The sequence below is a fragment of the Truncatella angustata genome (genome assembly GCF_020726525.1).
Source record: "Truncatella angustata strain MPI-SDFR-AT-0073 chromosome Unknown BKA67scaffold_4, whole genome shotgun sequence".
Classification (NCBI taxonomy): Eukaryota; Fungi; Ascomycota; class Sordariomycetes; order Amphisphaeriales; family Sporocadaceae; genus Truncatella; species Truncatella angustata.
In genome coordinates this window covers 1,272,972-1,283,447 of record NW_025763384.1, presented here as the reverse complement: position 1 = coordinate 1,283,447, position 10,476 = coordinate 1,272,972, and the positions used below count along the sequence as shown (strand labels likewise).

Sequence of the window (10,476 nt, the reverse complement as noted above, 5' to 3'; positions counted from 1 at the left end):
CCCTGAGCAAATCCATCTAGATGGACAGAAGGATGGGCAGCATCCTGCTGATACCGGTGAGGTCAGCGACCATAAGAAGAGCTTACTCGAACGCAGCCGGATTGATGTTTTGAATGAGTTACCTGAGTCGGTCCATCGGCAACATCACCGTGGGTGCGTGCACCGAGTGCATTAAGATCATGCTTAAAAGCTGTCTTGAAGGTAGCAATACTCTTGATTCGCCATTCATTGCCGGGCCAGCATGACTGAAAATACGGGAATGACATGGAAGATGACGAATCTATATCCCGTACAAAGACACATTGGTGATCGTCTAGCCCATTTTTGCATGAGAAACAAGTTCTTAATGCTCACACACTGTTGAATTCCCGCCGCCAGTAATTACACACGTTTCAAGGATTCCGCGTATTTGATGGGGCGCAACGTCCTTTCGGCGCCATCAGTTCTAATCTGAGCGGCTTACTCTACAAGTCGTGTGATTTCCAAGCGTCTCGTCGATAAGGCTCGGCTCGGCAAGGCCCTATTTGATCATTTTCGGGTCACAGTCCTAGCCGTCAAATCGAACCTTATTCTGAGACTGATGGCATACCTTCTCGGAAAGGAGGCTTCTGACCTGCCTCGCTGTTTAAGAGACAAAGATACGCTGATACTCAGGACTATCATGCCAACGTTTGTTTCGTCACATTCCTTTACCACTCATTGCACACTAAGATGCATGCGCTTTTGACCACCACCGGCGCATGCGCTGTGCTCGCATCGTTTGTTTCTGGCCTGGCAATCGGGAGAAGTGATCAGACACCGAACACTCTGCCGAAAGGATGGTCATACCATGGCTGCTTAGTTCATATCGAGGAGGGACAGCGTAGTAAGGTGGCTCTCGTCAATGATGATGAAATGACCCAAGAAATCTGCGCCAGGTTCTGCGCAGCCAAAGATTATCAGGCTGCTGGTGTTTCCAACGGGACTGATTGTCATTGCTGGAGCAGTCCTAACTTGGGGTTCATCAAGATGGCTGATGAGGTTTGCACATTACCTTGCAACGGTGATCCAAGCCAGATGTGTGGAGGCAAGGAAGCATTTACTGTTATCAGCACTTTGGTATCGTCGCAGACTGAGCTTCGTTCCGAATCACTCAGGAAGAGAAGTAAATGTGGTGGAAACCCGCCAGTATCGCTGGAATCTACGGCCTTGTCAGGAGCGGAACCAGGCCCATCAGTCAGCACTTCTGCCGATATCCCTGGCTCATCTCATTCCACTGAAGCGTCCCATGAGCAGATTCCGACAAGACCTAGTGCCATCTCTCCTATATTCGTCACTGTCCAACCATGGACACCAACGGAGTCATCTGATGCGTCCCCGTCAGAGAACACTGCCCCGTTTGTTGACAACACGCCTCCTATCCCAAAAGACGCTCATAACACTAAAGCGTCGACTTCACCATCCAGAGTTGATTCTCCTCCCCATGAAAAACCATCAAGCGCATTCCCAGCACCCGAGGCTGGTGCACCCTTTTCAGCGGCTCATACCAGGACGTCGAGTTCAAGTTCGACATTACGAGCTGTGATCCCCGTTGCAGCCCAGACATCAAGCACAAATCTGGCGGCTCAGTTTGCAGATCCTGTGCCAACGGAAGCAACCACATCGTTCGAGCCTTTCGAGATTGTGGATCCTATTCCAACGGATTTTGCTAGCACAGAGAGCGCAACCGGACTTCGCGAACCTCCTATTGCAGCGGGCGCATTTGGCGCAGCGGCACCAGAATCGTCATCTAAAACACTGGCTCCTTTGTTGGGGGATCCATTTAGCACGTCAGATATGGCAGCGTCGCCATTCGAGACTGACACACCCTTTCTAACGCAGAATTCTGCTGATCCAGACGCTTTCCCAGTGATTGAAACAACCGCTTCAAGTTCTTCGGCAACGGTTCTGCCCATAGCAGCGACAGCTGAGGCCGCAGCTCCCACGTTGACCGACCTACCTTCTACAGTTGCCTCATCCCCGACGGCAGCCGCTACCGGCCCCTGCGCCTCAATGGGCGGGACGTTCATCCTGCAGAACGCCGCGGCCGAAGGCCATTTCGCCCAACTACAGCCGGCGGTCGGGTCGGGGTTCACGGTGCCCTTCAACGCGACGCAGGCAGAAGCCCAGGAATTCCAGATCCAGCCGGACTGCTCCTTCACGACGGCCGACGGCAGCCTCAGGGCCATGATCGGCGGCACCCCCGCTCTGCAGCTGTACGACCAGTACTTCTTCCCCAGCACCGCGGCGGCCAACGCCGCGCTGCCCGGCGCCTGGGAGACGGACTACTGCACCATGAATGACGACGATACGCTCCACTGCTCGGCAATGATGCAGTCTACTTTGCAGATACCCTCTGCGACGGAGTTTCAGTGGCAGATCGGAGTCCAGAACGAGGGAGTCGCGTTGACTATCAACCTGATAGCGGTTAATCCTATCGCAATTTAGTGACAGCCGGACTGGTGAAATACCATGAATGCATCTCTCTAGGGGCACCATTTTGGATGTGCAATTCTTGTCATGTATGAGTAACTTCGATAAAAATTCGGCGAAGATGGAAAGGACAATCCGCCTAGTCATGATTTGATATCCGAAGAGCCGGTAGGCTTGGAGCGTGGTGGTGGTACATAGGCTCTTCAAACCGTCATACTAATTTCAATTATTTCTTTTGTGAAGATAGAAGACGATCGTATGCTGAATGTGACTCCACAACTGGTGCAAACAGAGTGTCTTAGTGAATTCGATCTATCAGCTCATTTATGCATCGAGACATTACAATATTATTATTGTACGAGCTACGCACGCTGATGAGCTAAGTAGTACAAGTAGGCATTCCAGATTGGAAGATTTCCGACGTCTGCACGAACTGGGGCAAGTAATCCCGAGTGCTATAGGTGGAGTTGATATAGTAGTCAACATCGCTGTCGCTGTAGTCCGGGCCCAATATTTCCAAGACGTCGCTTTGGATGCTAGAGAATCACGGGTCAGCACTTGGGTCGTCCATATAATCATTTTCAGGTTGCAACAAGAAACTCACTAGTCAAGGAAGATCAAGTCGGCGTTGCCCGTGCATCCCTCGGCACCAAAACCACCTTCGCCCTGGAAGAAATCGGGTACATCGAAGTGAGGGATCGAACTGTGCGCGGTATCATCACCATCTTCGCCAAAATCGTCGGTTGTGGTGTAGCCAGGGACCAAATCCACAACCTGGCGGCGCGTGATGGCGTTGTGGAAATGAGCATGGTCAAACAAGTCTCTGGATGTCAGGGGAGCCGTGATCGGGTCGACGCAGATATCGCGCTCGACAGGCATGTACCCGAAGCTGCGCTTCTCACTGGCGCCGGCGTGGTTGAGGCCGCCGAGCACGGTGCTGGCCAGGCTGCATGGCACCTCGGGCACATACATGAAAATATCGGTGAACGGCGACACAATGAAGAAGTCATCGTACGTAAACGGGCCCTTGTACAGGTCGAAACGGATGCTGCCCGTGTTGGCGATGATGTAGCGAGGGATGTCTTGGCGAGTCTCGTTCACGACCGCACCGGCGAGGGCCTCTGAGAGAAGACTGTAGATACTATCCGTGCTGTTAAACTCGGCACAGGTCATACAGTAGCTTTGTGGCGTGCAGCCAGAAACCTCATCCAGGTTGAGCGAGTTGCGGTAGGCGGTAATTGCCGAAGTGGTATTCAAGCCGAGTGCTGTATCAAAGGAATCCGACGCATGGAAATCAAATGTGGCACGGTTCCAGTCAAGGTATCTGCGCGAGTACGTGTATGGCGAGGTAGAGTTGGTCGTTGCCTTTCTCGAAGGGTTGGAGACGCCTGAGGGATTCTTGGCGCCCTGCCATCCACTGCTACACTTGGAGAAGCCGCTCATGCTGACCCAGCCGAGTGTCTCACAGTACCGCCCAGACTCGATGGATGTGCTGCTCTCATCGAGGACCGCGAAATCGCGAATATGGCTGTGGCCACCAAAGAACTGAATAGGCGTCTTGGCGTGGACGTTACGGATGGCATCGTGCACAACACCGAAGGTGCTGCCGGTGTCATTGCCAACTCGTGCAGGGTTGTGACCGAGGACCAGGAAGAGGTCCACGGGCTCAGTGAAGTTGACCGCATCCAAAAACCACTGTTCGGCAACAAGTTCCTTTGCTTTTATGACCTTGGAAATATTCACATTGGTAGTGAAATCGAAGAGGACACCAAACGCCATTATGCGCACACCATTCGGGGTGGTAAAGTATTTGTACTGTTGACCAATGTATTCCCACTCATTGGTCGCATTGTTGAGAATTTGGACGTTGGAGGTAAGGTACTTGTCACCCCAAAACTTTGAAAGCTCATTGAAAGTCTGATATGCGACTTCGGCAAGGTATAGCTCATGGTTACCTATTATAGCTTCTATTAGCCATCAGAGGACGATTAGGCGCTCAGTTCGCTTACCGATCGTCAAGAGGTCGTAATCAATTTTCTCGAAGATAGTGTTTGATATCTCTCCGTCGGGAGTGGTGGCGTCGCTTAGACCAGCACCGTCATGAAGATCGCCTTGAAGTTGTCAGTTGTGTCAAGGCTCCCGCGTTTTTGGGGACGTACCAGTGTCCACGAGTAGCAGGTCCACACCCAATTCACTCGCCTTCTGCTTCATATAGGTTGAGAAAGACACAAAGTCCTGCACACAGAGTTAGTAAAAGTCCGAAGTTCGGCGAAGTGGACTTCGCATACTCCCCAGTCGGCTCCATAGTTGCCTTCTTTGAGATGGCCTTCTAGCCAACCGTGCGTATCGGTCTATGGGGAAGTGTTAGATCATGACCTCACTATCACACCCCGAACTCGCCTGCAATTAACCTACGGTGTGTAAGAAGTTCAATTGACCCCATTCGAGCTCGCGCGTCGGTCCATACGAGGCATTGGCGACACCAGGCTGCATACGCTTGACATGTCGAACATGTTCAACATGGTTTGTTGGCCCGTAGCAGCTACCACACGCGAGAACACTCGGAATGATGCCGGCCGCGACGACTAGGCTGTTGGTGGTCTTCATCTTGGTACGATGCAATCAGCAAATCAAGCATTAGTAGCGTTACAACCAAGGACACCCAAGATAAAGCCAAGAAGGACCCGGAAGCTTGGGATGCGGGTGAGGCTTGGTATTTGAATAGAAACTGATGAGCGCATACTTACAACCCACTAGCTTTAGTATTTATGGTTACACTGCATCGCCTATCTCCTATCCCGAGACCATGGTTGGGCGCCCTCCGCCGCATGTGTTTGACAAGGGAAAGTTCCTGGACTCCATAACCTGCACATATTGGACGCAAATCTCATGCGGCGTCACTGACAAGTGCCCAGAGTGGAGGAGGACTTCCGCGAACCGTCGGTCGTTAATCATCACAGCCAAGATGCTTGCCAATCAAAGGTGCCTGGCTTCGCTCGTGGTTGTGCATAATCGCCATCTACAGAGGGACAGCAATTTCCGGTGACCGCCTGGGGGTTTCTGCAAACCCCATGCTTTGAGGATATGCTACAGGGCTCCAAGTGCTGTTTATCAGTGAAATGAGCACGTGCGCTTCTATAGAGCCCGCGGGACCTGCCTATCTTAGCAGGGCCTTGAACTAGCGTGCATAAGGTCGTTGTACTATGCAGAGATCCCTGCCGAACTGCCGGCTATCTGCCAGGTACCGTAATGGACACAGCTTGCCACTCGACATGCATGCTGCTATCACGAAAATGAGAATCGATAACATATTGTGTAGACAAAGGTGCAAGTATCGAACGTTCGGCTTCTGAGGCTGTGGGATGCGTTCATTGGCTTTCTAACGAGCGAATGTTATTTACTTGGCAAGATTTGTCTATATAAGGTGCCGACCAAATTGGCACATTTGTGAAGTATCGATGTAGTGTTGAACTTGCGACCCTCATCCATCGACTTGGTCGCAAAACTTATCCTCTTGTACATCTCTTTCCAAACCTTTTTGTCAACTATAATGACTTGCTTGTCTGTGGCTACGCCACGACGGCATACTATGGAGCTGGTGTGAGTCGCGCACAAACGTTCATGGAGGTTACGATTAACTTCCTGGCACGATATGGAAAAGCCTGGGAACGACTTTATCTGTTACGTGCTTTTAGCTAAAAGCCAGTGTTATAATATGACATAAGGCGCGCTTGCTGTCAAAGTGGTAAATATTCAAATTAATACAAGTTTCATGGAGTTTAGTGCCGATAGCTTGCTTGCTCTAACCTTGGTGAGTAAATAAAAATATACGTCTCTACCAATATTCTTAAAAGAAAGAATGTAACGATGCAACCAGAAGGTCTCACTCGTTGTCCACAACAGCTAAATGTAAACTTACCGCGGTTTGAGGTTCTGGTATCTGCACAGCACGAGCTAGCAAAGAAGTATTGTTGCTACATAAGGATTGCATGTTTCGCAACTCTGATTCCACCGTTATAGTCGTCGTGTAACGTCTGAATATTCATGATCCCGTGAACATGTGCATCGCCTACCATGTCACAGCAACCATTGTGGATTTACTACGTATCCGTTTCCATGAAGCATGCGGCACTCGGGCGAGCTCCAATGTCAGTTGGATCAAATAAATCAGACCTCATTATAACCTCGACATTGGCATTTTGACACATGAACCTGCCAGAGCCGGAAGATTGAAGCACGAAAGGAACATGACTTCCGTTCAATACACGAACCTAACCACCTCGCCTCATGCTCCTGGGCCGACTCCAAAATAGCCGTCGTTAGTAATGAAGAAGCTCCTCTCCCCCGATGCTCACTCCATCCAATACTGAAACATGCTCTTATTCTCCTATTATGGATTTACCTCGCTGAACTGCTTGCAAGAACCGCCAGTGATGGTGATGTGCCAGTTGTGACACATACCCACAAAACGGCATGATCAGAAATGGTTCCTTCGTCACTAGTGGCGCGTATGAACCTAGTCGTGCCTTTGTCATGTCTAGAAGTTTGATCGACTTGAGATTGTCATAAGGGGTGCGCCATGAGGTATCTCTAGTCAAGCTCCCATCTACATAGGTGCTTGAAAGGACTCGTAAGGGCTTGCCCCCAAGCAGAAATTCTTGATGTGGGCTTGCCAGGAGAGTTAGTTGGCAGGATATCTGCGACTTGCATTAACCTTTTGACAAAGTAACCTTTCGTCGCGAAGAAAGACGTACCGTGAAACCCGACGACTTCATATCGCCCACTAGCGTTGTCTAAGTTAGTTCAACGTTCTCTAGCTTGTGCATACTCATTGGTCTCAGGGGCAAGCTTTCAGTCGATGACCGACGGTGGCAGCGCACCTTGTGTGCTGTCGCTCGAAAGGTCCCATCAAGAACGGATAAACTTTCCGTACCAGCAAGCAAAGTCTTGATTGTTTCAATGAACACCTCCATAGACTTGACTCTACAGTTCGGCGCGATTGCAAATCTTCTCCCTCTTCCCCGGACTGGGACCAAACCCAAAAGTCGAACGACTTGATATCTGGGGTCGGTAGTATCTATGCGCTCCGAGAATTCGGGTTTCGGTAACTTAGCGCGTTTCGCGACCAACGCTTTCTTGACCGTGTTTGATATGTTAGTGCAACCGAACCCTACAAACTACATCGTGCCTATGTTTGGCGGACAAAGCTCATGACAAAGTTTACATAGAAACTGTGTCACGAAGTGTACCATGGCGAGTTATAGCAGGCAAGTGCGGAATGCATTTTCTCGTTATTCGGTAGTCTATCCGCGCTAACTTAGACGAGAGACTAATCTAGTCTAGCCGAAGCGGGCTGATAAGCGGCCACGACGGTCACTTTCACTTCCCGTTACACGTGATCCGAGGTTGTGTATTATCTGACAATGAACGCCACAGTTGCCTGTCAATTCTGAATGATCTGGCCTTCTCTCGAGTTCGAAGCTTGTGAGCAAAGTCTACGTGATTTAATATTGTAGTGCGGTATGGCTCCAGAACAGCGCTTTTTGGGGTATCCGAAAGCCCGTGAAGGGCCCAAGACCCCTTATGCAGGAACGGAAGAAAAGGTTCCTGTCCTGAGAGGCTGGCTGCTTGTCGCTTTCGCAAATGTGTAAGGAAAAGTCCGATATATCAATAATAACGATGATCCGAAACTAATGGCCATATCAGCATTACTCGTTCCTCGTTACTCGCTAGATCGACTTGGAACAACGCGAATTTCGGTGCTGCCAAGGACATTCCGGGGCTCGATGAGTACGACTGGCGACTACAGGTCAGTAGAGCACTTTACGCTCTATTTGGTGCTCTTTGGCATTATGATTAATGGAATTGCAGCCAATCGTAACGCCTCTAGGTTCCGGGGGTCTTAGTAAACCAGAGATCACGTCAGAGCTGTTGTTAAGGCAGCCGGAAGACCGAAATGGCCGATTCTATTCTGCAGCAGACTATCACGAGCTTTACAAGTCGGGAAGGTTGACACCAGTTCAGGTAGTAGAGGCGCTTCTCCCTCTGATTGCTCGTGGCCAGACTCCACCCGCCAAGTATGAGCTATCATGGGCTGTCACGCACGAGGAGATTGCGCTGAAAGCCGCAAAAGCTTCGACTGAGCGATATGCCAGAGGGGAGCCACTTAGTGTTCTAGACGGCGTCCCATTCGGCGTCAAAGATGATCTCGATGTGGAAGGCTACATCTCTCACAAAGGCCTTGCGCCCACAGACAACCATCCATATTTTAAGCCTGCGAAAGATACCATCTGGCCAGTTAAGCAGCTTGAAGCTGCTGGAGCCGTCATGATCAGTACTCTTGCTATGCACGAGCTCGGTTCTGATGTCAATGGCTGCAATCCCCGATGGGGCACACCGGTCAACTGGAACAACACATCCTATTACCCAGGTGCCTCATCCTCAGGAGCAGGATCTGCCCTATCTGCTGGCCTTGTGCCGATAGCGGTCGGGACGGATGCAGGAGGCAGTATCCGTATCCCATCTGCCTTCTGCGGACAGTACGGTCTCAAACCCACACTTCACCGCGTATACACAATGAAGTCGTCGATCTGCGTTATTGGGCCCATGGCCTCCAATGTATCGGATCTTACCATTGCCTACAGGCTAATGTCGGCATCCAACCCAGATGACCTTACCCAGTCTGCATTTGCCCCGTCTATTCCACCCACCCCGACAGCCAAGAAATACATCGGTGTGCACAATGAATGGTTTGACAAAGCTGCCCCTGCTGTGCTGGACGCCACCAAGAAGGCCATCTCCTACCTTACCCACAAACTTGGATATGAACTCGTCGATATCAGCATCCCCTACCTGCAAGAAAGCCAGGCAGCCCATAGTTCTTGGGCGCTGGTCGAGGCGGTGGACCACCAACGGACGCGCTGCCCGAAGTGGCACAACTCGGATCCATTGTCCATGGTCAATCATCCGAACAAGTGTGTGCAGACAATGGGTGCTCTCACATCTGGCGTCGATATGGTCAAGTCCGGACAGCTCCGCCAGCTCCTCATGGAGCACCTCGCCTTCTTGTTCCAAAAGTACCCTGGACTGTTGATCCTCACGCCCACGGTGCCTGACGCGGGCTGGAAGATCCATCCCGGCGACCAGGCGTACGGCTTCGTGGACGGCCCCATGACCTTCAGGACCATGATGTACATTTGGCTTGCCAACTCGACAGGTTGTCCAGCCATCTCCGCGCCGGTCGGGTATGCCCAACCTGAGCACGGTGAGGGCAGATTGCCGGTCGGTCTGATGGCTACCGGAGAATGGGGCGCCGAGGAGCAGCTGCTGTCCTTCGCCAGAGATGCCGAGACTTACTTGAACGAGGTCTACGAGGGTGGCCGGAGCAGACCCAAGGACTGGGCGGACGTTATTGGGTTGGCTAGCGACTTCAAATGATCGCTGCCCTCCCTCATCTGCAGTAGTACGCCACACAACTACCATGTATCATAATTATCTCTAATCGTAACTGTTATCTTGACTATTCATGAAACTAGACGTCACGGGTGAGATGTCCGCTCGCATCTGAGTACCAATCAACATGAGGGATCCCCAGTGCCAGCATACAAAAGCTGCGACTCATCACAGCCCCTCACATGTCCCAGTATTGCAACCACAGATCCCTAGTTTCCAGCCATTATCCACCCCTCTTTCAAGCATCAACGCAGCTCGCCCCGCTCGTGGAGTCCTGACACTTCCGCTGCGATCTGTAATCACAATCGCCGCCCTTGACGAGTTTGTTGTCGTGGCACCTGCCGTAGACGAGGCCGTTCCTAGGGGAGGTTGTTGCCGTTAGCAGGTCTTCGCTAATTACTCTGTACCGGCCGAACCAAGCACAGGGGGCACCCTCGGACGCCCTACCAGCACCAGTCCAAATCCTGCGTCATGCCAACACAATACGTGGCGCGCACGTCGGCGACCAAGGCCGCGAGGCCGAGGATAAGCGGAAGTGGGAGCGGCCGCATGGTTTCAGGATGCGCTGCCTGT

The 10,476-nt window shown here is 51.4% G+C and overlaps 2 protein-coding genes across 2 annotated transcripts; one reads left to right on the top strand and one right to left on the bottom strand.

Annotated features, from left to right (window-relative positions):
- Positions 1-2,733: 2,733 nt before the first annotated feature.
- BKA67DRAFT_269546 (phosphoprotein phosphatase) lies at positions 2,734-5,500 on the bottom strand. The gene is made up of 6 exons (XM_046095869.1): positions 4,867-5,500; positions 4,740-4,802; positions 4,611-4,686; positions 4,461-4,562; positions 3,056-4,406; positions 2,734-2,987 (listed from the first exon to the last, which is right to left on the bottom strand). The coding sequence occupies exons 1-6, from the start codon at positions 5,056-5,058 to the stop codon at positions 2,831-2,833; spliced, it is 1,941 nt and encodes a 646-aa protein (XP_045958349.1). The 5' UTR covers positions 5,059-5,500; the 3' UTR covers positions 2,734-2,830.
- A 2,169-nt stretch (positions 5,501-7,669) lies between these two features.
- BKA67DRAFT_269503 (amidase signature domain-containing protein) lies at positions 7,670-10,130 on the top strand. The gene is made up of 4 exons (XM_046095868.1): positions 7,670-7,718; positions 7,778-8,098; positions 8,158-8,260; positions 8,323-10,130. The coding sequence occupies exons 2-4, from the start codon at positions 7,974-7,976 to the stop codon at positions 9,886-9,888; spliced, it is 1,794 nt and encodes a 597-aa protein (XP_045958348.1). The 5' UTR covers positions 7,670-7,718; positions 7,778-7,973; the 3' UTR covers positions 9,889-10,130.
- Positions 10,131-10,476: the final 346 nt, after the last annotated feature.